Here is a 26,712-nt window from a genome sequence, read left to right as displayed (position 1 = left end):
AGTAAACAGTTACACTGTACTCTATATGTCTGCTCTTCTTTATATGTTTAACTTTTAAATAAAACCTGCAGCCTTACTGATTTGGGGTTTGTCTTACTGTTTTCATCAGCCTTATTTGGAGCAAGAAGCTGCTTTTTCTTTAAAACAATAAAACATAGTAATTATGCAATACCTCCCTTAACAGGGCAATAAGAGTTTTCCTAAATAAAAATTAGGGTAGACTTAAACACACTTAATTTTAGACTTGAGAAATAAAAACTGTACGTATGCATGTATATTATATCACTTCTCCATAACCTACAATGAATAAGCCTTTGAATAGCTTTTGTGACAAAGAACTCCTTATTAGTTGTCATACCTTTTGTAATTACTTGTGTGTCTTACAGTAAAACAAAAGTGAGTAGGCTAAATGAGTAACTGTGGGTGTGGGTAATAGCTTCAGTGCTCTAAAGAAAATTTAAACTGATGTTGACTTGACACATGTCCTGCTTTTCCAACTGTACCTGAAAATCAGAAATGAAAATGTTTTAAACTAAAGATTCATCTAACTCAGAGATTATTCTCACTTTTATCACAGTTCTCTTTTTTGGCCAGTGACTAGAAGCAAATGAACAAAAATAAATTGTTCCATCAATGACTGAAGAAATAGATTTACTACATTTCCCACAATACATTTATGCACAGATAGAGAAAAACACATTTAGGATCACATAACTTATATATTGTCACTTTTTTTTTAACTTGCGCAGGTGTATGTCCTTGTTGTCCTTTCTGGCCCTTAATATTCTGCATCATAAAGTCAGATGACCATGCATAGTTTGCATATGTTAAAGCTCACTGCAAAACAAATGTCCTTTTTATTTCAGAATAATAATTACAGATTAGTGATCATATAAAAATTACAGATTAGTGATCATATACATAGTTCAGTATTATATAATACATACTACTGTTATTGTCTTTGACTTTGTTTTCACATTAAGGCCAGATGTTCAAAGCTGGTGATTAAAAAAAAGATAAGTAATTTAGAAACTAGAGTATGATATATATTTTTTAATGTTTAACAATAAATACCAGAGATTTCAAAGTTTACCTGTACAAATGACAGTTCTACAAAAGCACAGTGTTACGATGCAGTACTGTTTTAATCAAAAAACAGGACTCAATAAATAATAAATAAATAATATGTATACATATATATATATATATATATATATATTCTTTTTTTTATATTGTATATAAAATATATGATGCACTGGATCTATTGTGTCTCGCCTCTGTAGCCCTGCACTTTCAGTGGATGTGAAGGTTAAAAGATTTATACTGCATGCAAATCTATGTGGTGTGAATTTGACTACAAATATACCATAAAGCATTTACTCAGTTTCTGTCAGGTTAAACCCTCATATCTGTAGTCAAACAAAACTACTTAACCTCAATATTAAACTAAGCACTCAGTTCTTTCATAGTACAGGTCAAGCCCAGCCCAGCAGTTGAGCTGGAACGATATAGGCACCTTTCCTCAGCAGTTAGCCCCTGTAATGAGATGAAAACATGAGCAAAAAGAATCAAACTTTTGTTACTTTTAAGTTGAATTTCAACCTTACACCCAAGACCACAGCACTGAAAGCTTGGCCCAGTTTGTTTTTCCATTTGCTGCACTCACCCATCTTCTCTGCGACGTCAATCTGTGTCCATCTGGACCACTTCATGTTGAAATCAGTCACACCCTGATGTCTCAGATTTGCCTCCAGCTGAAGGCAAACAACAACAAACACAACATTTTTTTGTCACTGCTAACACATATTTTCCAGAGCTCAGAAATACAGTGGCTTTAGTGTTATTTTTACAGGACATGTAGTCATTAGTTATTCGCTCTTTCAATGTTGTTCGCACCCAGAATATGGAGAATGCATATATTCAGGGTTAATTCTTATTTGTGCCTTTACCTTTTTCAGGAGTGCATCACTGAATGTGGAGTCAGTCAGATCCACCTCAGAGTGGACCTTGATCCTTATTATTATCTTCTTTACTTTGAGACCTGCAGCATCACAGAATCATATGGAATCAGTGATCATTGGAACGCACCTAAACACGAAATTGCTCTTGTATATTCATGTGTATAACAGCAAATTGTTTTCTTTTTGTAAAGGTTTTAGTAATGTCCGTATTTTTTGCTACATGTTTGTTACTTGCATGTCTAGAAATTTACTTATTAAATTTGCATTTCAGGAACTCACCGCCCTGGCAGATGAACGCAGCCTTGTCAGTACACGGAGCTTCGACCCAGCGTCCCTTCTGCAGCGCTGCAACAGAAGCACAGTTGCCCTGAAGCCTTGTGCCTCCAAGCCAGTACCTGAAGGAGGTTTTGCTTCCGTCCGACCACATCCAGGTATCATGGAACAGACCGATCCACGCCGTGCTGGGAGTTTGTCCAGTTTGGAGTAAACCAGTAATCACTGACCTATCTCCTTCATTCCTTACAAAGGCCATGTCAGTGTGCAAAGATCTGCACTTCTCTAGACTGTCCACCCAGTTTTTTGCTCTTTTGTAATACGTAAAATAGATCGAGCCATCGTTCAGACCTAAGAACACCAACAGGAAAAGTGAACTTCAGGTCATTTTCAGCTCCAAAGTTAATTCAAAAGAAACATAAGTATGGTTCACACAGAAGAAAACTGCACTGCCACACCTAAAGAAGCACCATTATCAAAATGCATAAAATTTCCATGTTGTGTATTAGTCAGCTGATCAGACTTTAAGATACAAGACAGCCTTTCTTCTTTGTTTGCAAACTGTACTGAAAGCAGCAGCAAATCATGCAGTCTGACTGTTGTTACATCAGAATTTTGATTCCAGTTTATTAAAGCTATTTTATCACATTTTTATCTACGACAAAAATCAGAGCTGCGTCATTTACTCACGTTCATAACAGACATAACCGTTGCTATTTCCACACAGCGCGGCATCCCACAAGCCTGTGTCATGTATTTGTCCACACGATTCATTCCTCGTGGTGTACAGTGGATCAATACCCCACCTTAACTTTACTGGGCCGCTACCATCGGACCACATCCAGCGGCTTACCTCTCCTTTATAAAGGCCGATCCAGGTGTTTGCCATCTGACCGCCTGTTACGTTCACCAGCTCTTTCATGCAGGTCATGTTGTCCACAGTGGCCAGGTCATTGTATTTCAACCTGCAGAAGCTCTGAGCCTCATACCAGGTTAGGGACTCATTGATGAGATTGTACTTTTTAAATACTTCAGACAGAAAAATAAAAGAAAAATATTGAAACATAAGATAAACTACATCAGCAAAGACAAACAGGAGTTTCCCGGATTACTGCAGAAGTGAAACATTTCTGTGACAGAGATTGAATAAAAACTACATTGTGACCTTTATGCTTAAGAAAAAAAAAAAAGAGTAACAAGATCAACCTGGTAGTGTGGAGAGAAAAGTTTACGGAAGGAAGCCAAAAGCTAATTTATTATTTATATACTCACTTCTGCAAATAACAAATTCAACATCCAGTTATGATCAATGCACTGAACATAAAAGAGCTGTAATATTATGGTACTGAGTACGATTGAATTTGACTTGTTTTGTGCTTAAAACAAATGGCAAAATTTGTCACACAAAGGTGAACCTTTTTTGTTTCAATAAAAACACTTTCAATAATATTATCTTAATGCTTGTACTTACTCAGCTGAGTCGTGATCCCCTCAAACAAAAGGAAAATCCCTGTGAAAAAAAAAAAAAAACACACTGTGATTTTTCTTTTATTTTTTTTAACAACCATCAAGGTGAACAGTGTAAAAAATATCTTTTCCAGTGCATCATTAATAAAGCTTACCGATGAAGGGGATAATACTTTGAAGCCACATTATCTGTGTAAAAATGATACATCACATAACTCACATCTGAGCTCGTAACACTGTTAACATACAACACCCTGCAGAAAGCACTTCATTCTCAAGAGAAACAATAATCAAACAACTCTATTTTTTTACAATAGCTAACACACATTATTCAACAATGGCTTACAGCGTCAGAACAACAGCAGTGGTCCTTTATTCTTTACAGTACATAGATTTTTCACACAGACCTACCTCCTCTTCCTTCACCAACTCTGGGAGTTTAAGGTGTGTTGGGAGTGAGCATGGATTTTCTTTTTAAGGCATATCATGCAAAACTCAAGCAGCCATGAGGAAGAAACAAGCAGATTTGGTTACAAGTGGTCCCTACACATTAGGTAGTTAAAGAAGGTAATTTGTTTGCCCACCCTTGTTTTAGTGTTTTCTGTCTGCAGTGCTGCATTGCTGCCATCTGCAGCTTCATATTTGCTTTACACACATCAGAGTGAAAGCTGTATCTTCATCTAAATCTAGATCTTCCCTTTTGTGTGCACATAATGCTGCATCCAGTGTGTCCGACATGAGAGAGCTAAACAAATTTAAACTTCAGTTTCACCCTTTTAAAATTTAATTATAGACATAAGTTGATTATGGTTCGTTCAAAAAGTGAAATGTTCATTCAATCAACAAATAGACAAAGTACCTTAAACACTATTTAATAGTTAACTAGCTATTATCCAGTTACATGTAGTAAAGCAAAAAGAAGAAGGTAGTAATACTGCACCAAAATACTACTGCAGCAAGATGACAAATTACAAACTTTTGTCCTCTTACTACACTTTCCCTGTTCAACCCCTCCATGACACACAGTCCGCTAGTCCACATTGTTTGAGTCAGGTCTGAAAGGAAGAGTCATATTCCACCTCCATCCTTAGCACACACCTGGAGAAAAAAACACGCACACTCTGGAGTCTGGCTCCCTCCACAGGTAAACATGTAGAACAACACATTAAATGACATTTTAACCTTTATATTGTACCAAGAATTAAAGACAGACAGATAGATGTATGTTAATCTTAAATCTTAAAGGTTATGGCATTTATTAAAACGGAGAACTGTTAGTTGTATTTCACTTTAAGATTTAACAAATGTCCCTTAGAGTGAGATTTAAACACTAGGAGAGAGAAAACAACACTATCTACAATAAGATATTTAAAAACTAACAGAAGAGTGCTGAAGAAAGAAAATGTGGCATTTAATTCTTACATCAGAATTGATGCTTTTCTGAGGGATTGGTCCTTTTAGACTTTTCCAGCCGATCTTAACATCACTGATGCCCCAGTTTTTCATCTTCTCCTCCAACTGTGAGACATATACAAGGATCACTCAACATTTATTATTATAACTTCAATAATTAACTTTGAAGCTACAATTTTGCCTAATATAATGCTATTAACAATATATACAGTGGCTGTAACAATTATTCACCCACTCTGGAAATATCCACCTGTATTTGATTTAATTTGGATTGTTTTGACAGAAAAAGACGTTACAAACACTTTTTCAAATCATTTTCAACTTAAAATCTCTCTCTCTCACCTGCTCGCTGATTCGCTGTTGATAAACTGGGTCTTTCATGTCAAAGTCAGCACTCATCTTCAACGCAACTGTCTTACGATCTAAAAAACATTTGCTGATGTGACTGTTTAGTTGAAATTTTGGCAAAATGATCATCAGTCTATGTCATTTATATCAATTACTAATACACCACCTTTTATGGAAACTATTCCGAAGCCCAGTCCGACTGACTCGTCTAAAAAAAAAGACAAAAAGTGTGAACTAGAAAATCAAATCTTTAATAATCTAACAAATTAACTGTAGTTTGTGAAATGCCAAAGACTTTTCAGTGTCCATCAGTTTCCCTAGTTGATATTTTCACATTCCCTTTTCCTTTCATTCAATCACCAGCCCAGAATTAAAATGACATTGTGTTCATGATGATAAAAATTTATAAAGCTGTAATCAGAGACTGTTGAAAAATGAGATGAACACAAATATGAAGTGCACATAAACTTGTATAATACTCACAGTAGCAGAGAAACATAGACGTGGCGTTGCAGGACCTCACGCTCCATGTCGTCCTGTTAACATAAACGCAGTTGGGACCCTCTCCTAGTTCGGGCTGCCCCTGCCCCCAGTATCTGAAAGTGGAGTTATTCTGATCTGACCACTTCCAGGTGTCTAGGAACAGGCCGATCCAGACCAGATGTCCTGCCGGCACCATGCTCTGGACCTCCTGGTTCTCACTCTGTTTTCTCACACTCAGCAGGTCTGTGTAGCTGTCCCTGCAGTAGCGCTGAGCGTCAGCCCAGGTCATTGGTGTTTCCACGAGAATCTTAGTTGCTGGTGCTCCAATTCTGCCTGTGACCACAGATATAATCATGCTCCACCAAAAATACAGTGAGCAATACAATACAATACAATACAATACAATACAATATTTACAATATTTGGATTTGGTTTCCCCACAGCAACATCAATGAAATGTCTTTTGCCCACCAACATCTTGAACGCTGCACCATCATTGAATGCACCAACGATGTCATTGTGTTGTTGTATGCAGATTAACCTGTTCTAATATTACCACCAAATGGCTGTGAATCTGTGTGAATAATATTTTCCATAGTTTTACCATCATAGCAAAAGAAGTAGTTCAGTAAGCCACAGTCCAAGTCTTCCCAGTAACCTGTTACTCCAATGCCTGCACAATGCTGGATGCCAGACTTGTTAGTGGGTTGACCATCACCCCAGTTCCTGAACCCAGCTTCAGCACCTCCAGAGTAACCCATATCTGACAGAGACCACGTCCAGGTCAGGACGTCTTCATACAGCCCAATCCAAAACTCTGTGATGCTTTGATCCATTTTGTTAATGACACTGTTCATGTTCTCAGCATTTCTGATTGTGGCCAGGGCAGCGCTCTGATTTTTACAGTAGGTCTGGGCATCATACCACGTTCTAGGTGCAGTTTGAATAAGGAAGAAGTATTGTGCTGGTTAAAAAAAGAAAGACAGCATCAGTCATAACAACCCCTGAATGCATGTAGTGTATGTGAAAATATTGTAATATGAAGAAAAACAATAGGATTATTATTTAAGAGTTCCAGCTCGCTAATCTGAAGTGTCAGTTTGCATTTATGAATAATGAATACCCCGTCACAATGGGCTGAGTCATAACCACTATAATGATAACATCATCTGCAAATGTGACAAGTCTTCCATGTCTGATTGGAGTTTGGCATAGTCAGGACTTCCTAAACCAGCATAATCTGCTTACGTTGGGGCTGAGGAAGCTGAGGGAAAGTGTTATTAGGTTCCTCCCAAGTGCTGTAGATCTCCACCTCACATAGAGTCTGCGGTATGTCAGGATGGATTACAGTCACATAGCGACCCACAATCCCACCACAGTGATAGGTAACCAGAGATTGTGAACCACTGGAGATCATCTCGCATCTGAAACAGAGATAAAACAAACAGAAATGGCGGCTCGATCAAGCTCTGCACAACAGCCAAGATAGACATACATCAGCAGACTTTCCCTTCAGCTCTTCTCCCAGTTGCATGGACACCAGAAAATGGGGATGCAAGGTTTTATCTGAATGCAGCATTTTATGCTTCTGCATGTTAAAAGATCTTGTGCCTTTGTTGTCACAATATTTACTTCTTTAATCATTTGAACATAGTGAGCAATTGCCAGTACCTTGTGTCATCCACTCGGACCTCTTCACCATAGCAGCAGCCCACATTGAAGGTGAGCAGGATCACAGTCACATTGTGGGGAACCAATAGCTCTACTGTCACCCACTGGCCAGGTTTGTCTGCAGTTTGGCTGCAGGTAAGGACTCGACTGCCATCGATAACACTGCTGGCTTTGCCTGCAGTGTTTGACCCAAATGACGACTGAAATGCCACTCCTCTCAAAGCCACATTATCTAGGAAGGAAAAGGTAATTAAAGATGTTGAAGAGCATTTGCTCGTCCTAAAAGAAATCACTGCAAACAGAAAAGAATACAATCCTTTCAAACCCAGAACATGCCTGAGAATCATGATTTTAACTTTTTGTTTGTATTACCATGATGCAGTGACAGTTGTCTTTACATCCATGCATATATTGACACAAGAACTGGATACAGATTCTTGGAGTTGAGCAGTAATACTGGCTAACTCATCATACTTTAACGGTGCCAATTTGCCAAAATGTAAATATAAACTATACGATGGGGCTCAAGCCATAGTTTATAGTCATCAAATATCCTGTTTACATCCATTTTTTCATGGTGTGTCAAGCTTACCAAGAACTGTGCCATATACCTCCACTTCACAAACAGTCAGAGTCTTCTGTAGTCCAGGAAGGACAATGTGGACAAAGCGAGCTGCCATTATGTCACACTGGTAGCTGTATTTGGTTTCTCCCGGTGAAACGGAGATGACAGCACACCTTACAGCCAGATGAAGTGTGGGTGAAAAAATAGGCTTGTATTGGCGGGTGCTGAATAATCCTTTCATTCCAATAATCTCACCTCTGGTTGTTGGTGTCATTCCTGAGGCCAATGCGGACCTCGGCACCGCTGAGCTGCTCTGGGCAGCAGTCACCAATGCTGGTGACAGACACAGCAGTTATGTGGTAAATGCTCCTCAGGTCCAGTTTCCACCAGGGGTTGTCTTGTAGTTGGACTGAAGCACAGGTTTGTGTGAAAGACGCAGGCTGAAGGTAAGCATCAATGGCATTATACGCAGCAGTCGCTGCAGAGAGTGGATTTGCAGACTGTGCAGCGATTCCCCTCTGTGCCACGTTATCTAGCAGCATGAGTGAATGAAAAATGATCAGTTACAGATTCATTTGAAAAAACCACAGCAGGTCTTCTTACTGTAGCAGAGCTCAACACACAAACAAATGCACCTACATCCACGCTGGCAGCTCATAAGTTGGAGGTACTAGATCCCTTTTAAACATCTTAGACTTTTTCATTTAAATAAAATTAAATTATGGAGGATTAATGCATTCAATGATCTAGTAATGTCAAATGACAAACCAGTCAAACTTTCATCTTTGGCACATTCAGTAAATAGGATTCTCAATCCAGGACTTTAGTGTTTTTTTTGTTTTTTTTTTTTACATTAATGTATTGATAGTAACACTTAAATAATAAAGGATCTGAGTACTACTTCGAACACTGTGTTTCATACAAAATATTTCCTTACCTGCCTGGTGGGTAACACCAAGAAGAGTCGACCCTGCAAATGAAGTTAAATACTGATTTGAAATGCACACAACACAATTCACATAAACACCAGTGAGTGTACAAACTATTTTTTAGCTTTACTGTAGATTTCTAAGGGTTAAAAATACATTTTAGGCCTCTGTGTAAACAAAGACCAAAACATAATCATTTAAACACATCCTGTATTTATATTATTGTATAACTTACCCCAAATAAAGATGCATTTCCAATTCCACTCCATGATCTTTACGATGTTTTTAGGAAACAAATTTCACACTAAGGGCAAACACAGCATGCTTTAAAATCTCTTCATCAAAAATGAACTTAATCCAAAATGACATCCTACTTCTGTTCCTTCCAGAAATGTGCATTTGAATTGACCAATAGTCAAATTAATGCAAATACATTCACATTATAAAGGTAGAGTCCATCAATGATGAATCTAAAAAGTGTCTGTCATAACACTGGTGCTGACTGATGGTGAGATAAAGGGTGTACATAGAGATGAGCCCTTTCAAAATAAAATGCTATTATTCTCTTTTAAAACTGTTATATGTTGTAATGTCTGCATTTGTTTTGAAATAAACATCTATAGACAATATTTATGTTACTGATTTATAATTTATTTATCTTGAATATTTGGAATAATCCATAGTTTAAGTCTACACTGATTTGTTGAGCGTGTCACAAATTTTACTCATCATAGTTTGAAGTCTGTATTAAGACCATTCAAATCAACTGAATGTAAAATTTTGGTAGGTAGGATTTTCAGCTGGGTGTCCTTTGCACTGACTTTTCTGCTTCAAAGATCAAATTTGGTTTATTCATTTGATTAACCAAATATGTACACGTACACATCGAAATAATTTAAAGTAGGCCTACATGTGTAAATGATTAAGCGCTTTGACAAGAAGGAACCAATGAGTCCAACGAACACCACCAAAGAAAACCTGGACAAAACAGATCCAAGACCATTTTAGAGACTAAAGAATTAATCCTCTTGATCACCAAGCCTGGAGAACCAAAACGTCTGTAAACCCGCAGCACGCACAACAACTTACTGCCTCTGAAACATATCTTATCCACATGTTTACTGAAGTATTGAGGGAGACAACAAACCAAAACACACAAGCCCTATTTTGGCAAAAACAGGATTATTATAAACAGCTTGGACACAGAGACACAAAGCAGAGAGCTGAATTCATAATGCAGCTATATGATGTTTTATGGATGTTTCACTGGCAAACAGAAAACAGCTGAGTGCACAGAATAAAGTGAAAACACTTTAATTATATTGCAGCAATATAATTCCCCATGCAGATAAGTGTTTTTAAAATATAAAATATGTTTACATACTATTGCATCAGTAACAATAACAATCTACTGGCAATTAATAATATATCATAGCAGAGTCTGTAGAGGATGGAGAACAGGGGGTTGACTGGTGAAACCTTCAGGTTCTTATCAGTGGGTAGGGACATATCAGCAATATGGTCATTCATGTTTTGGAGTTTGGTCAGATTGTTTTTATTTCTGACAATGAGGAAAAAATTATTTATTATTATTTTTAAAGATTTATAGTCCTAGTAAGAATCACTGGGTTGAATGAATTAGTCTTGAAAACAACAAGAACATTTGAAAGTTCATAGAAGTGAGAATTCAAGTTGAATTAGTTGAAGATTTGCACGGTGCAATTATGTTGCAGATGAAGGAGAAACATAAATGCTTGGGTTTTCCCAATTCTGCTGCTGCTGCTGCTGCTGCTGCTGCTGTGCCTCAGCAGACAGCCTCAGGATGAAAAAGAACAGCAGTCCATTCATAGTGATATGAAAACTTGTGAAAAACAGCACATTGGTGTACACTATGAGATAGTTGTCAGTTGCCTCCTCACTGTCAGATGAAGCGAACAGCAGACACTGAGCAACAAAACTGGGGGCGTAGACCACTAAGAATGTGACAACTGCAACAACCACAATCAGTTTTTTGTGGGTGGCAGCATAAGAGGACGCAGATTGTGACATGATACATTTTGCAACAATGGCTATGACCAATCCAAAGACGATAACCGTCATCCCGAATGTTGCCACCTGGATGGAAAATATATAAGAACAAAAATCAGGAAAACCACAGCGGTGGTAATGCAGCGCAGTTTGGCTCCCCACTGTGGGTGGCACAGGAACAGGACACACACCAGAGCACTTAGGAGGTGATAAACCACCGCAAAGCATCTCGTCAGGAACCACGCGATGAAGACATAGACGCAACTGAACGCAGAGCCGCAGGTTGACCCGGCCAACTGGATCCCAAAGATTATTGTCAAGATCGCATTGAGCACATCCATCACGAACAGAGAGAGAAGAGAGCCGTGGACATTCTGAACACCCGTGAGGCTGACTTGCTGGCCTGATAAGGACAGGATGATGGTTTGTTTCAAAACGCCAAGCCTGCTGCGCTGGGACCAAAAGGCGCAGGCGTAGCTGGCGACCCCCACCGCCAGGTAGCCCAGGAGGATACCCCCAGCTAAATGAGGGTTTCCCGCAACACCTGCTGTGGTGAGGAGGGCTGCTTCCCGACTGTAGGGAGAGCTGCTGTTGTCCATGTCCCTGGCAGCCTGTTAGTATTTCTGACCTGCTGGAGGAAAGTAAAAGGACTTAAAAGTCAAGAAAGACAACCCCAAACACTGCAAAATGACAACCAAAGAATGAAAAAAGACACAAAACATCCAAATATGGGCACAAAACCAATAATTTCTCAAAATGACTAAAAAAGACAAAACTACAAAGAGACACAAAACAAAACAAAAAAAGACACAAACTGACTATAAATCACATGGTCGCTCCTACAAATCTAGGAGACATAGGGGCCCTTTTACATCTCTGTGCCCAGGACCCCAGTTTCTCATGATGTGTCCATGATTACAGCCCCATGAATCTGCAGCAGAAACATAAAACCTGATCCTGCCAATTGTTTAACTGGTTTAGTACTGCCTGCTTTTTGGATTTCAACTCAACTCTGATATTATGTGTTACCAGCTGTAAAATATTCATTTATCAAAATGTATGAATTAGTTTTCTAAAAAACTTAAAATTGATACTTACTGGATAAGCAGAGTATTGACCACCTGTTACCAGGACAAAGCTCGTAACTGACTGACTTTGCCTCTTTGTGCTCCACATTTATAGCCGTACAACATTATAGGCTATATAATAATTTAAGCATATGCCTTCTTGTATTTCTTTGTAACATCAGACCAACGTACCAACCTAGTGACCTCATTTAGCAGATGACAGGCCTGTTTTTTTTTTAAACCAGACTAAGGTGGATTTTCAAATGATTTTATCTGTTTAAAGATAAAAGGTAAGCTGCGTTCACATACATTGACCTTTTCATCAAATCAAACTAAATTCATCTTTAACTCTATAAGATGCAAACATTTGACCAGCAACAGCGTGAGTTAAAGTGTCGACAGTGATAACACACGGTGGTGGTTACACCACTAAAATACTTCAAGACCCTGATCCTGAAAATAAAAGCACTCCAGTTTAACCCATGATATATAGATAAATGCCATGGGCTGATCATATGATGTGAACCATATAAAACTACCACTTTAGTTTAATGTTTTATTGAAGATCGTGACGATCTGCTTACACACCTTTTATCACACTACCTGATTCATTTTAGACTTTGACACGAAGACTTTGTCTTATTTTTTTCAGGGCTATACATCATACAATCAGATAGCTTCTTAAGATCCAAAGAAGAAAAACAGGAGAAACAATATAACATGTCCATACCTCCCTTCAATGGTGTCCACCTTAATAGTTTCATACAACCTGGCAACATAAATCACACTGCGCCGTTTTCTTGTGCTTATACTGTGAAGAATGAAAAATGAAAAAGTGGTGTCCCTTCTCTCACTACGAATCTCTGTGCTCATCAAGCCTTCGTCACAGGTGGTGGGTAAAACTGGCTGGGTCAAGGTTTCATCTGCAACACAGGGATGTTTTTCATACACAGACAAAGGGTGAGATTATCACAAACAGATAAATATTAGAAAAGCTAGTAAACCAGCTATAATCCCATTTCCCCCCAAAGGTGTTTCCTACATCAGGCCTGTTGTCAATTAAGATGCATCCACAGATCCCATCACAAGTGATTACTCTCTAAAATGAAGGCATCCAAATGTACAGCATTACAGAGGACACATTATCTACTCAAATAATGGGATAACTACATCTAACTCAGAATCTATTACACTAAAACACTGTAGACTGATTCATCCACATAATTTTTTCTCAATCAACTAGAACCTTTGGTGATGCTGTTAAGTCCTCAGAAAGTTGAGCAACACTTACCCACAAGGAGCTTTGTTGATGTTTTCTTGTCTATGCAAACACAAAGAAAAAGCTTCTATATCTAAACCAGCATGAACAGCCTTTATAAATCTATGTGGTGCTGAATTGATTCAACCCTTTTACTTGAGCATACATTCTGAGGTACTTGTACTTAATATAAAACTACATTTTACTGCACTACATTGTAGTTATCGTGCAAATCAACATTTTAGATTTAAAAAACACGATTATGAAGGAAACTGATAAATTAGAAAACTTCAATTTAAAGCAAAATATTATGCAAGTTCTTCCTTCAAATGTAGCTGCTACTTTTTTTTTTTTAAAAACTTCATGTCCAAAATGGAGCCATCAATAATCTGATATGTTGTCCAAGCTGTTACAGAGATGTGTAAATAATGATGTACCCTTAAAATACAAACATTTGCAAAAAACAACGAAAAGAAGAGCCGGGTGCTGTAGTATATTCTCTACACATCACTTAATTTCCTTTACTTGGTATTTCTTTAGATTTTAGTGTATTTATAGTGAACTATATAAGATTAGAGCTTTTTGGCAAACCCTGTTGTCGTATTATTAAACCATATTGATTCTGTTATGGAAAAACGAATATAAAAAGTCAGAATGGAAGCAACAAACAACCAGACCGGATTTTTCATCGAAAGGTCCCTCAGTTTAAGTGACAAGAAAGAATTTAAATTCTATCACCTAACCGGACAATGTCGAGTGTCCAGGAATCATACTGGAGCACACAGTCTAGGACCACAAGTCCACCCAGGTTCCTGTCACAAGGCATAATACGAGCGAGAAGATGAACAGGACGTGCAAATGTTTACCCAAACTCTGCACCAGAAAACCATATGACCATTTCCAAATGTGCACAGTGACATACTGCTGCCTTTAGAAAAGAAAACAGACCATTAAAAACCAAACTACAGCTCCTTTTAATTTTATTACAAAAACAAGATTTGCAGAATTAACAGTACAACAACATATCTAATCAGAATGGAGAGAAAAAAAAGAAAAAAAAAAAAAGAAAAACAAAAGACAGGACAAGAGCGAGGGAGATGGTGTGTATGTGTGTGCCTGTCTGTGTCAGTATACAAACCCACTTTAAAAAAAAAAGAAACCAGATGTTAAATGTCCCCCATCAAATAATGACAACTGTTCAATTTAATTACCACAATTTAAACACTAAAGAAAACACGATGGGGAGGTGAAACGTAGACAAGAAGAAAAGGATCAGGTAAGTCAGAAGTTTCTCTGGTTTCATATAAAACACTTGGCAGAGGATATGTCAAGTCTTTTATTAGTCAAACCAATCTGTTGAAACAGAAAATAACGCTCACAATAAAAACCCATTTAAACACACATGCACACACACACGCACAAACACAAAACCTTGATGGATGGATGAGAAGGGAGAGAGAAACCAAAGACAGGAAGAAATGAAAAAAAAATTGGAAAAATTTAAAAAAAAAAAAAAAAAAGGAAAAAAAAAGAAGTGTATGAGTGTCGTGCTAATCCTTCCTACCATTTCAACATGACACTTCACTGACCAACACAAAAATAAGGGGCCTCTACCACTATATACACATGTGCATACACGAGTGTCTGAGCATGTGTGTGTGACGTGTATGAGACAAAAGAGCCGGTTGGGGCAGAAGGAAGGATCGAGGGTCAGCTAGGTTTGGCAGTAATGTGTGTGTGTTTGTGTGTGAGTGAGATTTTTAGGACCGTCGCTTCTTCTTGCTGGGTGGGGCTGCTGACCGGACCTTCCTCTTCCTGTTGGACGTGTCTTCGTCCTCATAGTGACTCTCTCTGTCAGCTGGAGGATAAGAACAAAACTCAGATGAGAAAACAAACATTGTTTACATCGTACTGAGACTGATCTGCAAACCGGATGAAAGATGTGACAAGACATGAATTCTTCTCACAAGTCTTTAAATAAAGCAAAGGCTGAGAGATTTCTACTGTAAACCACAAACCATCTACAGCTATGTCATCACTTAGAGACATAAAACATGATTCTGTACCAAATGTCATGAAAATCCATCCAAGAATTGCTGGCAAAGTTGAAGGTGTTCCTGTTATAAGGACCCATCGCTAACAAGAAGTGATCATATTTTTGAGTTTTCAGACAGAACGGACTGACAAACCTTTTCTGGCTTCTTCCTCCAGCTCGTCCCAGTCTTTGCCGCTCTCCTCCTCGCTGCCCAGCGACGCGCTGTAATCTACAAAACAAAACCGACAGTAAGAACTCAGAGTTCATGGAAGAATTCTTCTGATGTTAATCAATTTCTGATAATGTTTGACAAGTTTTAAAAAAAAAAAAAAAAAAAAAAAAATATGTTGCACTTCATTGGGCTTTTAGTCAGGAATTAGGTGACAAAATAAATAAAATTTTAGATTTGAGAAGCTGAACAAGTGAATGCTGGGCATTTTGCTTGAAAAACTTCAAACAAATGACCAATTTTCTGTCCATCAGGTACTTGTTGCAGGTCTAGACAGATGTTACTTAACACTCATGCTGGCTCGTACCAGAGTCCTCTGTCTCTGAACTGTAATCCTCATCACTGTCCTCCTCTTCCTCCTCCTCTTCATCGGCAGATGGGTTGAACGTTTCATCCTCCATTTCTGACTCAGAATCTTCTTCTCCACCACTTCCCTGAGATGAGAGACAGCAAGTGGGACATCAGAAACACAAAAACAGACCAAGTTGTGAGTACAGATTTGTTGGTTTAAAGCTACAACTGAGAAAAAAAAAAGAAAAAAAAAGTTTTTTCAGAAAAGTCCTCAAAAACCAGAAACCTGATTTTATTTTGGTCCACCACAATAGACATACCTCACTTTCTGGGTCCAAGAAAGACCAGCCTCCCTGCTCAAAGAAGCCTTCTGGATCATCGACGATGGTTTTCATAATCTTGGTCCAGTTCAGGGACTGGACTCCCTCTGTGTACTTGATGTCACAAGAGCTAAGAAAGAAAAATGGGTTAAAATCCAAATTTCAAAGCACCCCGTGTAAAACTGATCAGCTTATCATTTAGACTTAAATATGTTTGTCTTGTTCATTATCAAAGTATTATTGCATTAACTGGGCTTTACTTTAGCCACTCCTTGATGGGATCGAGGGAGTTAACAGGCACAGCGTTGATCATGGTGACCTTCTTGTTGTAGTCCTTGTAGACGATGACCACGTCGAAGTTCTTGAGGTGGAACTGCACACGCTCAAAGTGGACCAGCTCCACCTCGTCCAGAGTGACGACAAACGGAGGCTAGACATGGAAAGAAAGTTCAGACAAACCTTCCCTGGGAAACAGACGCTGAAGTTACACAAAGTTAGACGCTGGCTGCGGATGTTCACTCACCCATTCAGTGACATTGACGAGGGAACTGGATGTAGGTTGTAACAGACAGGTACTCCTGTAAGGGGCACCCTGGAACCTGAAGAAGAAAAAAAAAAAAAAAAAAAATCTGTTTGTACCACAGGGAAGGGCAAGTCTTTGTGTACCTACTATGCTTGGGGTATATAGTTTCTATAATCAATCAAGTGGATACTGATTCATTGATCAAACTCTAAAGGCATCATCAGAGTGAGAAGTCACACCAGCGTGAACTGATCAGGTCTGGGATTTAGCACCACTGTGTCCAGGAACAGCTTCAGAGTCATTAAAACTAAGCATGATGTAATGAAGGTTTTACGACCAAATCTACACACATAAAATCCACTGGGATTTGTTGTATTACATAACAAACATACTTCCTTCTTGAACTCATATAAAGTCAAGATACTACACATCATTCAAACTGAACAATGACATGACCTCCTTCGCATTCTCAAGATTTGTTTGGAGCGGTACCCAAGTTCGTTATGAGATCAGAGCACACTCAGTCTGCTCACCCCAGGTCTCTGAAGGGCACCTCGAACTCCAGCTCCTCCTTCGTCAGAGTCTCCACCTTCTCGATGAAGTTCTTGAAGGCCGACTTCAGTTTATGCCTCATCTCCCGCTCCATCTGCTCTGCGTACAGGTCGTCTCTGTCGTGCATGTGTTGGTGTTTGCCCAGGTCTGTGGTGATCTCTCCGACCTCAGTGTAGAACTGGACGTCCGTGTGGCGCCTCTTGCCAAACATGATGGCGTTCTGCAGAAAAAGTGTGATGGCCAAAATGAAATAGTAGTAAATCTACATCAGTTTTTAAAGACTATAGGGCATGTGCAGTGTTCAGTTAAATATTTAACAACATAAATGCAATTTAATAATCAGCCCAACAAAGAAAGTATTGAGCACATGACAAACTAAAAAGAAAATGAGCCGTTCTCCTCAAAGGAATACTTCAAGGTTCTGGGAAATAAGAATAAGATCATTGCTTCAGTAAAGTGTTTTGTGGCAACATTTTTAAGCTGGAGGAACTTTAAACACACCTTGAGGTGGAAGTGCAGTACGATGATCATCTCGCCGTCACACGGCTGGAAGATGGCGTGTTTGATGTTGTTATAAAGAATGTCCACTTTATCGCCGCGGACTGACGTGAAACGGAAACCTGCGAGGGGAGAAGAAAGGTCGTTTTTTTTAAATCAACAACATTATCAACAAACATCCGGCTCTTAATTATCTCAAAAGAGACCATTTCCTCTTCCTCACCATTGGTATGGGCCTCCAGTGAGCCCTGCATCCTCTTCTGTGCGATGTTGGGTCTGATGTAGAGGTCTTTGAGCTTGGGGTTGCTGCGGTTGAGGTTGATGACCAGTGAGTCTTGCTTGACGATGCCCTCCTTCTCTTTCTCTTCGGCCTCTCGTGTCTTGTAGCGCTTCTGCACCTCCTTGATAATGCGGAAAGCGTTCTGCAGGTTGGTGGAGGGTACCGACGTGTCGCCAGGAGCCTTCAGGTTGGACGCTCGGTACGTGCTGAGGGGAAAATTAAACAGTTGATAAGAGGAGTTGTTGATATAATTTTGTCAGGTGGAAGCAGAAAGAGTACAGGAAGATGCTTCAAGGTGATTAGAAACTTCGGCAAATACCTACAAATACCCAAATACCTACAAAAGTGAATTTCAGAGGAGGAAGTCAATCAAATGTCATTAAACACATTAAACAAACACAGAGATGAGTAACTCCCCTTAAAGTAGAACAAATGCATCAGCCAGAAAAATTGCCATAGATGATAATGTTAAAAATGATCTTGGGAGAGAAAAACTAATTTAACTTTACAAATCTCAGCATCCTGGAGAGGACATTCATAAAACAGTCACTGCAGACAGTTAAAACTCACATTTCTTTAACAAATGTGGCATCTGGGTTGGGGAAGATATTTCCCTCCTGTCGCCCTAGAGAGCTGCCAGGTACGTAGAAGTTGATTCTCAGGTAGGTGTAATCTCCTTCTACAGACATACTGATGTTCTGTTGGTGAGGAGAGAGGGGAAAAAAAAAAGAAATGGATAAAAATGAAGATCTCAACATGAAAGCAAAAAAAAAAAATAACTGGCAGGGAGGTTGCGGTAACCTCAACATACCTTGATGGTGGCGATGTGAAACGGTGTGGGGATTCCAAAGACGGGCATGACAACAGTCTCGTACTTTTTGTCGATAAAAATCTTCATGTCTCTGATGTCTTTTTCTCTGGGCATCTGAGAGATGTTCTTATAGGACACGTTAGATTTTCTGGCCCTGAGAGGAAAAGAGAGTGGACTCCCTTAACGAACACAAACTTAATTACATGTGAGCACTTACAGAGTCGCACTTCACTGTGATACTGACCAAACTACACAGGGTGGGTATGCAAAGTTCTTTTAAAGTATCCATCTGACATGAGCATCCACATTAAATAAGCTGTTTGTGATGCTACTGCCATTACTCATTACCACCTTTACAGTGACAATCAAGAGATGGCAACAGTATTATTGGTTATTAAAGTAACCTACTCTGAACTCAACATGGTTACTAAATAGATGTTTTGCACTTTGTCAGTAAGTCATTACATTAACACTGGACTTATATATATTCACTTTGATCATTTTCTTCCTTGCGTCTCTTTAACTGATTTTACATGTTATTAAACTAGATGAAAAAAAAAAAAACAGCATTGATACACACACAGTTGAATTTGTGAAATGCAAAAAGCTGCAGGAGCCTGGAATATCAGAAATCCCCTGCTTGAGTTTATATGGTTGTATTAGCTTCAACTTCAGAATAGATATGACTAAATCCTTTTGCTCTAACTTCTAGCGCCCCCTTCAGGCTACCACTACTCACTTCTGAATCTGCTGCTCTCCTTTCTGCTCTGTCAGACGCCGCTTGGCTTCTTCATTCAAATGATTGGCCAACTCCTTCTGGTGAGCCCGCCTCTTCTCCTCCGCCGTCATCTCATTCTGAGTTTGACAACAGACAGGGCTGAGTGACCACACAGACACAGCAGAGTGCAAGACTTTTGTGAAAGCAACAGAAATACCACAACATACATGCAGGATACGGATGTGTAACAGTTCTGGATGGTCAGCAAATAAATGAACACAAACAAAAACACAACCCACTGAAATGAAGATGGCAACTTCTCCCATCAGCTAGTGGATTTTTACAACTAAAACGGTTCAGCTGATGAGGTTTTAGAAAAAACAACAAATACTTACCTTCCCAAGTAGCTGGTAGAGTACAAAGACATTCACAGTCTTAGTTATCAACATTCTGTCAAGGTGGCAAATAAACACTGATCACCAGTCACATAAGCCCCCCCCCACACACACTCACTCGGGTTCTGTCTGCGAGCAATGCTGCACTCCGAGCTCCCTTCCCCAGCAGCTCCTCAGCATCATCGCCATCTTCTTCCTCGTCCTCCTCATCGTCATTCTATTGAAGCAAAAAGACAAGGCATTACATTTCAGTCATCCTGATATGTGATCACCTATAATGTGTTGTAATGCAGCCTCAGCATAGTAGAGTACACTATTAAATACATCGGGAAGTTACAGTATTGCAGTAGAGACAATGTATGCAAGTAATATTACATCCAAAAGCTAAACTAACTAAAAAGCTGTTTAAAAATAAACTGAACTTAAAACAAAACTAATACACTACATAATTATCATCATATACAATTTCTATGATAAATGATGGCCAGCAGCCATTACCCGCTGCAGATACATTATTTTACAAGCAAGTCATTGTAGGATAAATATATACACAAAAACAGTCTTGTGACAGCTTCTGCACTGACAGATGGAGTCACTGAACAGATCGAGAACACTGGAATATGAGAAACAAAAGGTTTTCATATTCAGGTTCAGCTAAAAACAATCCATCACTGCATCTAAATGAGATGCACAAGTGTCAAACTGAATATGAAATAGGATAACAAAACAACTAAACTGTAACAAAAGTGTCTGAAATGTTTCCAGGTGACTTAAAACATGAGTTCAGCCTGAGCTGGATACCACGTACATTGAGCTTCATCAAGGCCACAAACAACATAAAATAAAAATGGCCCATACCCATTAAATACGTCAATGAAATAGCCCATTATTGTGCTGCCCATGGTAACCCATTCATTTACCTTGAAAACATGAAGTTATAAAACAGAATAATTCAGTCAATAGTTTTGTGTGCAGAGTAATGATATGTGCAGCAATAGAGCGACACCAAAGCAAAGTAAGACAAAAACATAAAAAGTAAAATCATTTATTTTTTTATTACATACACAAGTCAAAAAACTGATCTGATGATGTGCATAAAACAATATTTACAGTACATCACCTCTGAAGCTAGCAAAGTAACAGAACAGGGTTAAAAAAATGAAATAAAATAAAAGCATATTCTATCTGTTGGTTCTGACTAATGGTTGTAGTATTTTAATAGCTGGCCCTTTTCCTGCTAAGTTTAACAACCCAACTTGTTTGTGCAATAACTTGGGGAAAAAAAACAATGAAGTGAATGAGGTAAGACACCAACCTTTAAGAAGATTCCCACATTTTTTATCTTTTTCTTGACCGGGGTGAGTATGGTGGCAGCCTCTTCCTGTTACAGAAACATTTCAGGTTGTTGTACGTGTTTTAGGTGCTGCGACTCGTCATCTGTGCCTTTTCATTGTAACACTGAGGTAACCTGCTGTAGCTCTAAATTATACTCACAAGCAAGGTCAATATTAAAGAACTCCTTTTGAACAAAATCAACTCTTACCTCATTGATCTGTACTGTGTCACCTATAAACAGGGCGTACTTCTGATCTTCCTTCTTGCCATCTTTATTCAGGAGGTCAGAAAAACCCAAACTGATGCTGAGCACCATGCCTGGAGGAGACACACATGCTCTAGTTTGTCCAAGTTCAAAACAAATGAACAAGATTGTCAAATAATAAAAAAAAGAAACTCACCTTTTTTGAGTTTGTACTGGTTTTTGGCATTCAAAACCAAGGAGCCTTCTCTGAACTCAATTCCCATTGCAAAGCTACAAAAAAAACAAACAAACTAAAGTGTGACTACTGTGTGTAAAGACAGGGAAAGGGAAAGGGAAGATGTCATTTGTGCACATTTACCCAAGGTTTTTGGTCAGCCTTGCTACAAGTTCTGGCTTCTCCTTCTTCACATAATCCAGAACAGCATTGTAGGCTTCACAGATTTTTACACCTGTGGAAAAAACAGAAAGTGACAAACATTCTCAATGGGTTCATTTGTTCTGTAATTGAACCGTTTGTCCTTGAACAGAACATTAATTTAGAATTTTTTAATTATTTTAGCATTTTTTTAAAAATCGTATCAAACACGGATCTGACAGAATCCTCCTACATTCTCAGCATGCACTTGAACCAACCGTGCTTTAGCTCCTTGAGCAGCTCCTCCTCCACCTGCAGCAGAAAGTTGTAGTTGTCCTGCATCTCCTGAGATGGGTCCACCATGAGGGTTCGCACCAGGTTGGAGCAGTACGACTTGTAGCGTATCCCCATGGCACACGTGATGGCACCAAAGTGCATGTGGTTCTTATCACTGGTATGGAAAAAGAACAGTGCTTGTTAAAATGACAACTCTACTTCAACACAAGCACATCAGAAAAAAAGCAAAACCATTTCCAAACTGTCACCATCACCATGTCCCACTTTCAATAAAATAACTGACCACTTTAATTTTAACCAAAACAAGTCGCTGTCTCTGCTAACAAGGGATAAGCTACCTGACCACGCTGAACTTGAGGCTGTAGTTTCCTCCGCTTTGGATGATGGGAGGATAACACATCTCCACTGTGGAAGGATCAGCACCGCCAAGATACTTTTTCTCTTCGATGGCCTTCTCCACAGACTCTGCCAATTTACTGTGACGCACTTTCTGTTGGGGAAAGAACGAGACAAATTAAAGAAGGATGTTTACATTTGAAGGGGACACATTTCTACCCTTCTCTATGTTTTAGATCCACTTCCATATAACATTCAACTCCAAATATACGGACCAAAAACTTGGGGAGCAACATGGTTATTTATCAGAAGTAAGTCAAAATTCCAGTACCAAAATACCAGTTTTAAACTCATCTGTTTAGCACAGAATCTGGTGTTCCTCCTCACCTCATCTGCATCAACAATCTCCATGACCCGCTCTTTGAAGAACTTGGAGTAAACCTCGCTGGTGATGGCTGCTGCCTTTTTCATCAGGCCAAGCTCCCCGTCTTCCTTCACTGCCATCGTGTATGCGACCACAGCGCTGATGTCGACCTGCAGACACAACACACGAATGGAGAACTATTGATAATGACTAAAACAGAAACAGAATAGCGCTAGCCTTCATTTTCTATTGCCAAAACCACATCTGGGGTTCTGACTTGCCTTCTCCAGCCCCTCTGCAGTGATCGTGTCGTTCCAGCTCTTCATGTACTCTCCGGGGAACTTATCCTTGCTGAAGACTCCCACTGTTTTACCTTCTCTGCTGCCTCTGATTGCCTCGATCATCTTGTCGAAGTTGGCCTTGTTGCTTTCATTCTGAAGGAAGCAAAAAAAAAAAAAAAACGATGGCAACGAATGTTAGATTTTTAAAGAATGTAACTTACTCTGAAAAGCATCAGAAAGTTAAAAAGTAACACAACACACAAATACAAAAAGACAGTTCAATAGGTAAACTAAGAGCAGGTTGCTTCTACAGTGTTGTAGTAGTAGATTTATCATTCCACTGGCATCAGAGTATTGAATTGAAACTTTAATTTTATCACATTATTTCATTACATTTACTGAATGTGACTGGGCTGCACAGTTACTGGAGTAACAAAGAATAAAGCATCAGTCACATCAACATGCTGAATCCAGCGGTTCTGTACATGGTGAATTTCAAACATCCTTTACTAAATTTCTTCTAGCTTCTTTGCCTTTAATGAGAAGACATATGACCTAGCAACTGTATTGTAAACTGAAACGCCACAAAACAAAAGTAGGACTGAACAGCATCCTACAGGCACAATTCATAATGACAATGTTACAATCAGACAAACAAGAAAGGCTGAACAAACCTCAAAACAAGAAGCTTCAAAACTTGCTTCTCAAACTCTGAATACAAAACAGATTCCTCGTTCAGACAAGCACATCAATAATAAAACCACAACCTCAAATCTTGACATGTTGCTTTGATAACTGTACCAGAGAATCCCTACATTGCTGTCACTTCTCTGTCCCCATGTCTTGACGTGAGTTACCTTTTCTCGGGTGAGCAGGGTGATGGGTGGGACACCATTGGCGTTTTCATTGCCTTTGGTTACAGCCACCTGTTTAAGAAAATCCACTTTCTTCTTGCTGGCGAGGAAGATGATTTTGGTGTCGCAAAACACCATGATGGTGTCTGTCAGTTCATAGCCGAACAGCCAGGTCTGAGGGGAAAAAAAAAAACAGGGATGACAATTTAATTCTTGGGTTTGAGAATCAATGGCAGTGTACAGTGGACAGTCAGACACTCAACCCTTATAACCCTGAACATGCAGGCGTAGTTCTATTATGCTTTTGCAAGAGCATAGTTCAACATTCATTTACGGTCATGCAGCCATGTTCTTATCACAAGGCAAAAATGAACCACTTAACAGTGCAGGTAAATAGGGGATGCATTCAGACTTTTCAAAAACATAAGACATTTAAATAGGATCAGCCTGGACAAATTCATAATTATACTTGAAAAGGATCAGGAGAAAAAAAAGGATATGGTGGTTACTACACAGCTCCATCAACGTTTATTATAGATATAGTGGTAGCACTTGTATAACAAATAGCAGTAAATGTACGGTGTGGCACACACATGATCTGGATGCAGGCAGTTTCCCACAGCATATCACTGAGCACAAGAATGTGGAGGCCTGTGCATGGCATCCTCCGATTGTATCACACCACCTCAGCTGTGAAGTGCCTTACCTGTATGGCTGTGGATTTGGCGTACACAATCTCTTCGTCCACTCCGACAGACACCAGGATAGCATCGACTTTGCCAAATTCATCTTCTCCTTTCTGGAATCACATAAAGCAAAGGAAAGTAAATGTCATGTATGGAAGGGTAAATCACATGAGCAGACCAAGGTGCTTTCTACAACATCCACAGTAAATACTTTGGTAGGGACTTTCAGGTGGACAAAGGGTGGTGGGAGCTGTCACAATAACCCTGGCAAATAGAGTTTAGTTAAAAAGTTGATGATGTGTGCCTCTCAGGGCCTGATCACCACCTGATGCTGCAGCACATCCGAGGGGCTGCAGGTCACTCAAAGCTGATTTAAAGTGCTTAGATTACAGTTTTAGTGCATATGAAACGCTGTTGACACGTAATTAGTTCACAATGAGAGCCGTGCGTCTGCGCGATAAGGCTGTATTACCAGCAGAAAACTCAATACGCACCAGCGTGTCTCAACTTCTGAAAACCAGAATAAGACAGAAAAAGTAGCCCTAAGGTTACACAAAGATATTCCACACATTAAAACTTGATATAAGCGGCAGGTATCCTGCACGCTGCCGGGATACAGGCGTTAGTCTGATGCTAATTAGCAAGCTAGCATTAGCACGCAGCTAACGCTACAAGCGCTAACGGGCAGTTAGTGTAAACGGATCAACAGATAGCCAAAAGTCAAACACGTCTATGTGATAAAACGTGTTTCTGTGCTCTCTCTGTCGCGTTTTATCAGTCTACGCTGACTAACTGCACGTTTAGCTGCTTGCTAGTAAGTTAGCTCGGCGTTAGACCGACTAGCTAGCAGGCTACCTAACGGATGTAAAGTAGCTAGCCTGTTATTGTGAATAACGTGGCATCTTCCATCACAGCCACTTTTCCCCAAATCCAACCGAACCACACGTCCCACGTCGTCCACATTTTACCTTCCAGTTGCTGTATAATCTCTTGATCCGGCGGTAATATGCTTCCTTGTCCAGGTTTACCGCCATGGTGCCTCTTCTGGTGCAAACTCCAGCTCCCGGCTTTGCTCCTTAGCAGGCCGGATGGTGATGATGGTGGTGGTGGTGGTGATGATGATGATGATGATGGCCCGTGTTAACTAATAACAACGCACTTTCTTTCCACGCCTGCTGTGACACCACTACGAGATGCTGCTACTTCACTTGTGTTTCCACTACAGCTGCAGTAACGTGGCCCCCCGAGGACTCATGTAGACAGAAGCCGCACAATAACCTCACTCAGCCTCCACCCGGTTAAAATGCGAAGAGGTATTAAAATGGAAATTTAATGTTTCTCCCTGTTTTCGCCACTCTAGACCACGAACCAATCTCTCAATTAACTCGCAGATCCTCCCTCCTTCCCTTCATCACTCATGTGCTTCTTTCCTCTCCCTCCCCCTCCGAGTCTTCACAGACCACCTTTAATAAAACAAACGCTATTCTAAACCACGATGAGGTCTAACTCCACCTTTTGCTTCGTTTTTACTAAAATCTTCTACGAATGAGAAAATAGACAAATGTCGATATGTTTTTATAGTGAATTCCTCTCCTTCCCTTTTACTTTTAAATTATATTAATGATTTGTGGCGTACTTGAATGTGATTTGTACCAACAGCGCCTCCTATCGACTGTTGACCACGCTGCTCTTTCCCGCCATGGTGGCTTTTCCCGCCATCGTCATCAAACGAATCAAGGCCAGTCTCGCGATACAATCAATCGAGATGCTCTCGTCTGTGTGAAACTCAAAATTGCCTGCCTTTTGAAAATAATTTGTTTTTAATCAACATCCACACTGATAAACATTCCTATATTTTCTGGTATCCTCTATAATAATATACAT

General features: G+C 39.5%; 3 protein-coding genes and 1 long non-coding RNA gene across 5 annotated transcripts; all 4 read right to left on the bottom strand.

Moving 5' to 3' along the window:
• Positions 1–1,269: 1,269 nt before the first annotated feature.
• On the bottom strand, positions 1,270–3,303 carry LOC113125177 (macrophage mannose receptor 1-like). The gene is made up of 5 exons (XM_026298508.1): positions 2,925–3,303; positions 2,241–2,585; positions 1,950–2,041; positions 1,667–1,754; positions 1,270–1,536 (listed from the first exon to the last, which is right to left on the bottom strand). Exons 1-5 carry the CDS (start codon positions 3,298–3,300, stop codon positions 1,523–1,525), a joined length of 915 nt encoding a protein of 304 aa, XP_026154293.1. The 5' UTR covers positions 3,301–3,303; the 3' UTR covers positions 1,270–1,522.
• A 1,078-nt stretch (positions 3,304–4,381) lies between these two features.
• On the bottom strand, positions 4,382–5,493 carry LOC113125145 (uncharacterized). The gene is made up of 3 exons (XR_003295112.1): positions 5,457–5,493; positions 5,124–5,219; positions 4,382–4,799 (listed from the first exon to the last, which is right to left on the bottom strand). It is a non-coding gene; the product is annotated as an uncharacterized LOC113125145 (long non-coding RNA).
• Positions 5,494–5,640: 147 nt separating this feature from the next.
• Positions 5,641–8,723, bottom strand: LOC113125171 (uncharacterized). Its single transcript, XM_026298503.1, has 7 exons — positions 8,437–8,723; positions 8,209–8,354; positions 7,617–7,848; positions 7,194–7,369; positions 6,550–6,909; positions 5,986–6,278; positions 5,641–5,670 (listed from the first exon to the last, which is right to left on the bottom strand). The coding sequence occupies exons 1-7, from the start codon at positions 8,721–8,723 to the stop codon at positions 5,641–5,643; spliced, it is 1,524 nt and encodes a 507-aa protein (XP_026154288.1).
• Positions 8,724–14,784: 6,061 nt separating this feature from the next.
• supt16h (SPT16 homolog, facilitates chromatin remodeling subunit) lies at positions 14,785–26,259 on the bottom strand. Of its 2 annotated transcripts, XM_026298933.1 has the most exons (24): positions 25,797–26,259; positions 24,849–24,941; positions 24,146–24,316; positions 23,289–23,441; positions 23,031–23,177; positions 22,646–22,797; positions 22,289–22,461; positions 22,014–22,104; positions 21,852–21,925; positions 21,659–21,768; positions 21,431–21,496; positions 20,234–20,332; positions 19,742–19,857; positions 19,003–19,156; positions 18,762–18,889; positions 18,135–18,397; positions 17,915–18,033; positions 17,395–17,633; positions 16,862–16,937; positions 16,599–16,768; positions 16,339–16,468; positions 16,035–16,161; positions 15,653–15,727; positions 14,785–15,321 (listed from the first exon to the last, which is right to left on the bottom strand). In XM_026298933.1, the coding sequence occupies exons 1-24, from the start codon at positions 25,860–25,862 to the stop codon at positions 15,224–15,226; spliced, it is 3,090 nt and encodes a 1,029-aa protein (XP_026154718.1). In that variant the 5' UTR covers positions 25,863–26,259; the 3' UTR covers positions 14,785–15,223. The 2 variants fall into 2 exon arrangements, with proteins under 2 accessions (XP_026154718.1, XP_026154719.1); XM_026298934.1 differs by lacking the exons at positions 24,849–24,941; positions 25,797–26,259 and adding an exon at positions 23,963–23,999 and having other exon boundaries at positions 24,146–24,246.
• Between the last annotated feature and the right edge of the window lie 453 nt (positions 26,260–26,712).

The sequence above is a fragment of the Mastacembelus armatus genome, chromosome 18, assembly GCF_900324485.2.
Source record: "Mastacembelus armatus chromosome 18, fMasArm1.2, whole genome shotgun sequence".
Taxonomy (NCBI): Eukaryota; Metazoa; Chordata; class Actinopteri; order Synbranchiformes; family Mastacembelidae; genus Mastacembelus; species Mastacembelus armatus.
This window is presented reverse-complemented; position numbering and strand designations above follow the sequence as displayed.

Excerpts from the sequence above, each read along its gene's own strand:
- LOC113125177 (XM_026298508.1), bottom strand. The coding sequence starts at position 3,300 with ATGTTTCAATATTTTTCTTTTATTTTTCTGTCTGAAGTATTTAAAAAG. Across the intron at positions 2,586-2,924 it reads CGGTTATGTCTGTTATGAAC|GTCTGAACGATGGCTCGATC; the intron begins GTGAGTAAATGA and ends TGGTGTTCTTAG. Across the intron at positions 1,755-1,949 it reads GTGATGCACTCCTGAAAAAG|CTGGAGGCAAATCTGAGACA; the intron begins GTAAAGGCACAA and ends GTTTGCCTTCAG.
- LOC113125171 (XM_026298503.1), bottom strand. The coding sequence starts at position 8,723 with ATGCTGCTAGATAACGTGGCACAGAGGGGAATCGCTGCACAGTCTGCA. Across the intron at positions 7,849-8,208 it reads GGTATATGGCACAGTTCTTG|ATAATGTGGCTTTGAGAGGA; the intron begins GTAAGCTTGACA and ends TTTCCTTCCTAG. Across the intron at positions 6,910-7,193 it reads TCAGCTTCCTCAGCCCCAAC|CACAATACTTCTTCCTTATT; the intron begins GTAAGCAGATTA and ends TTTTTTAACCAG.
- supt16h (XM_026298933.1), bottom strand. The coding sequence starts at position 25,862 with ATGGCGGTAAACCTGGACAAGGAAGCATATTACCGCCGGATCAAGAGA. Across the intron at positions 23,442-24,145 it reads CCCTGCTCACCCGAGAAAAG|AATGAAAGCAACAAGGCCAA; the intron begins GTAACTCACGTC and ends TGCTTCCTTCAG. Across the intron at positions 19,858-20,233 it reads TGCTCGCAGACAGAACCCGA|AATGAGATGACGGCGGAGGA; the intron begins GTGAGTGTGTGT and ends TGTCAAACTCAG.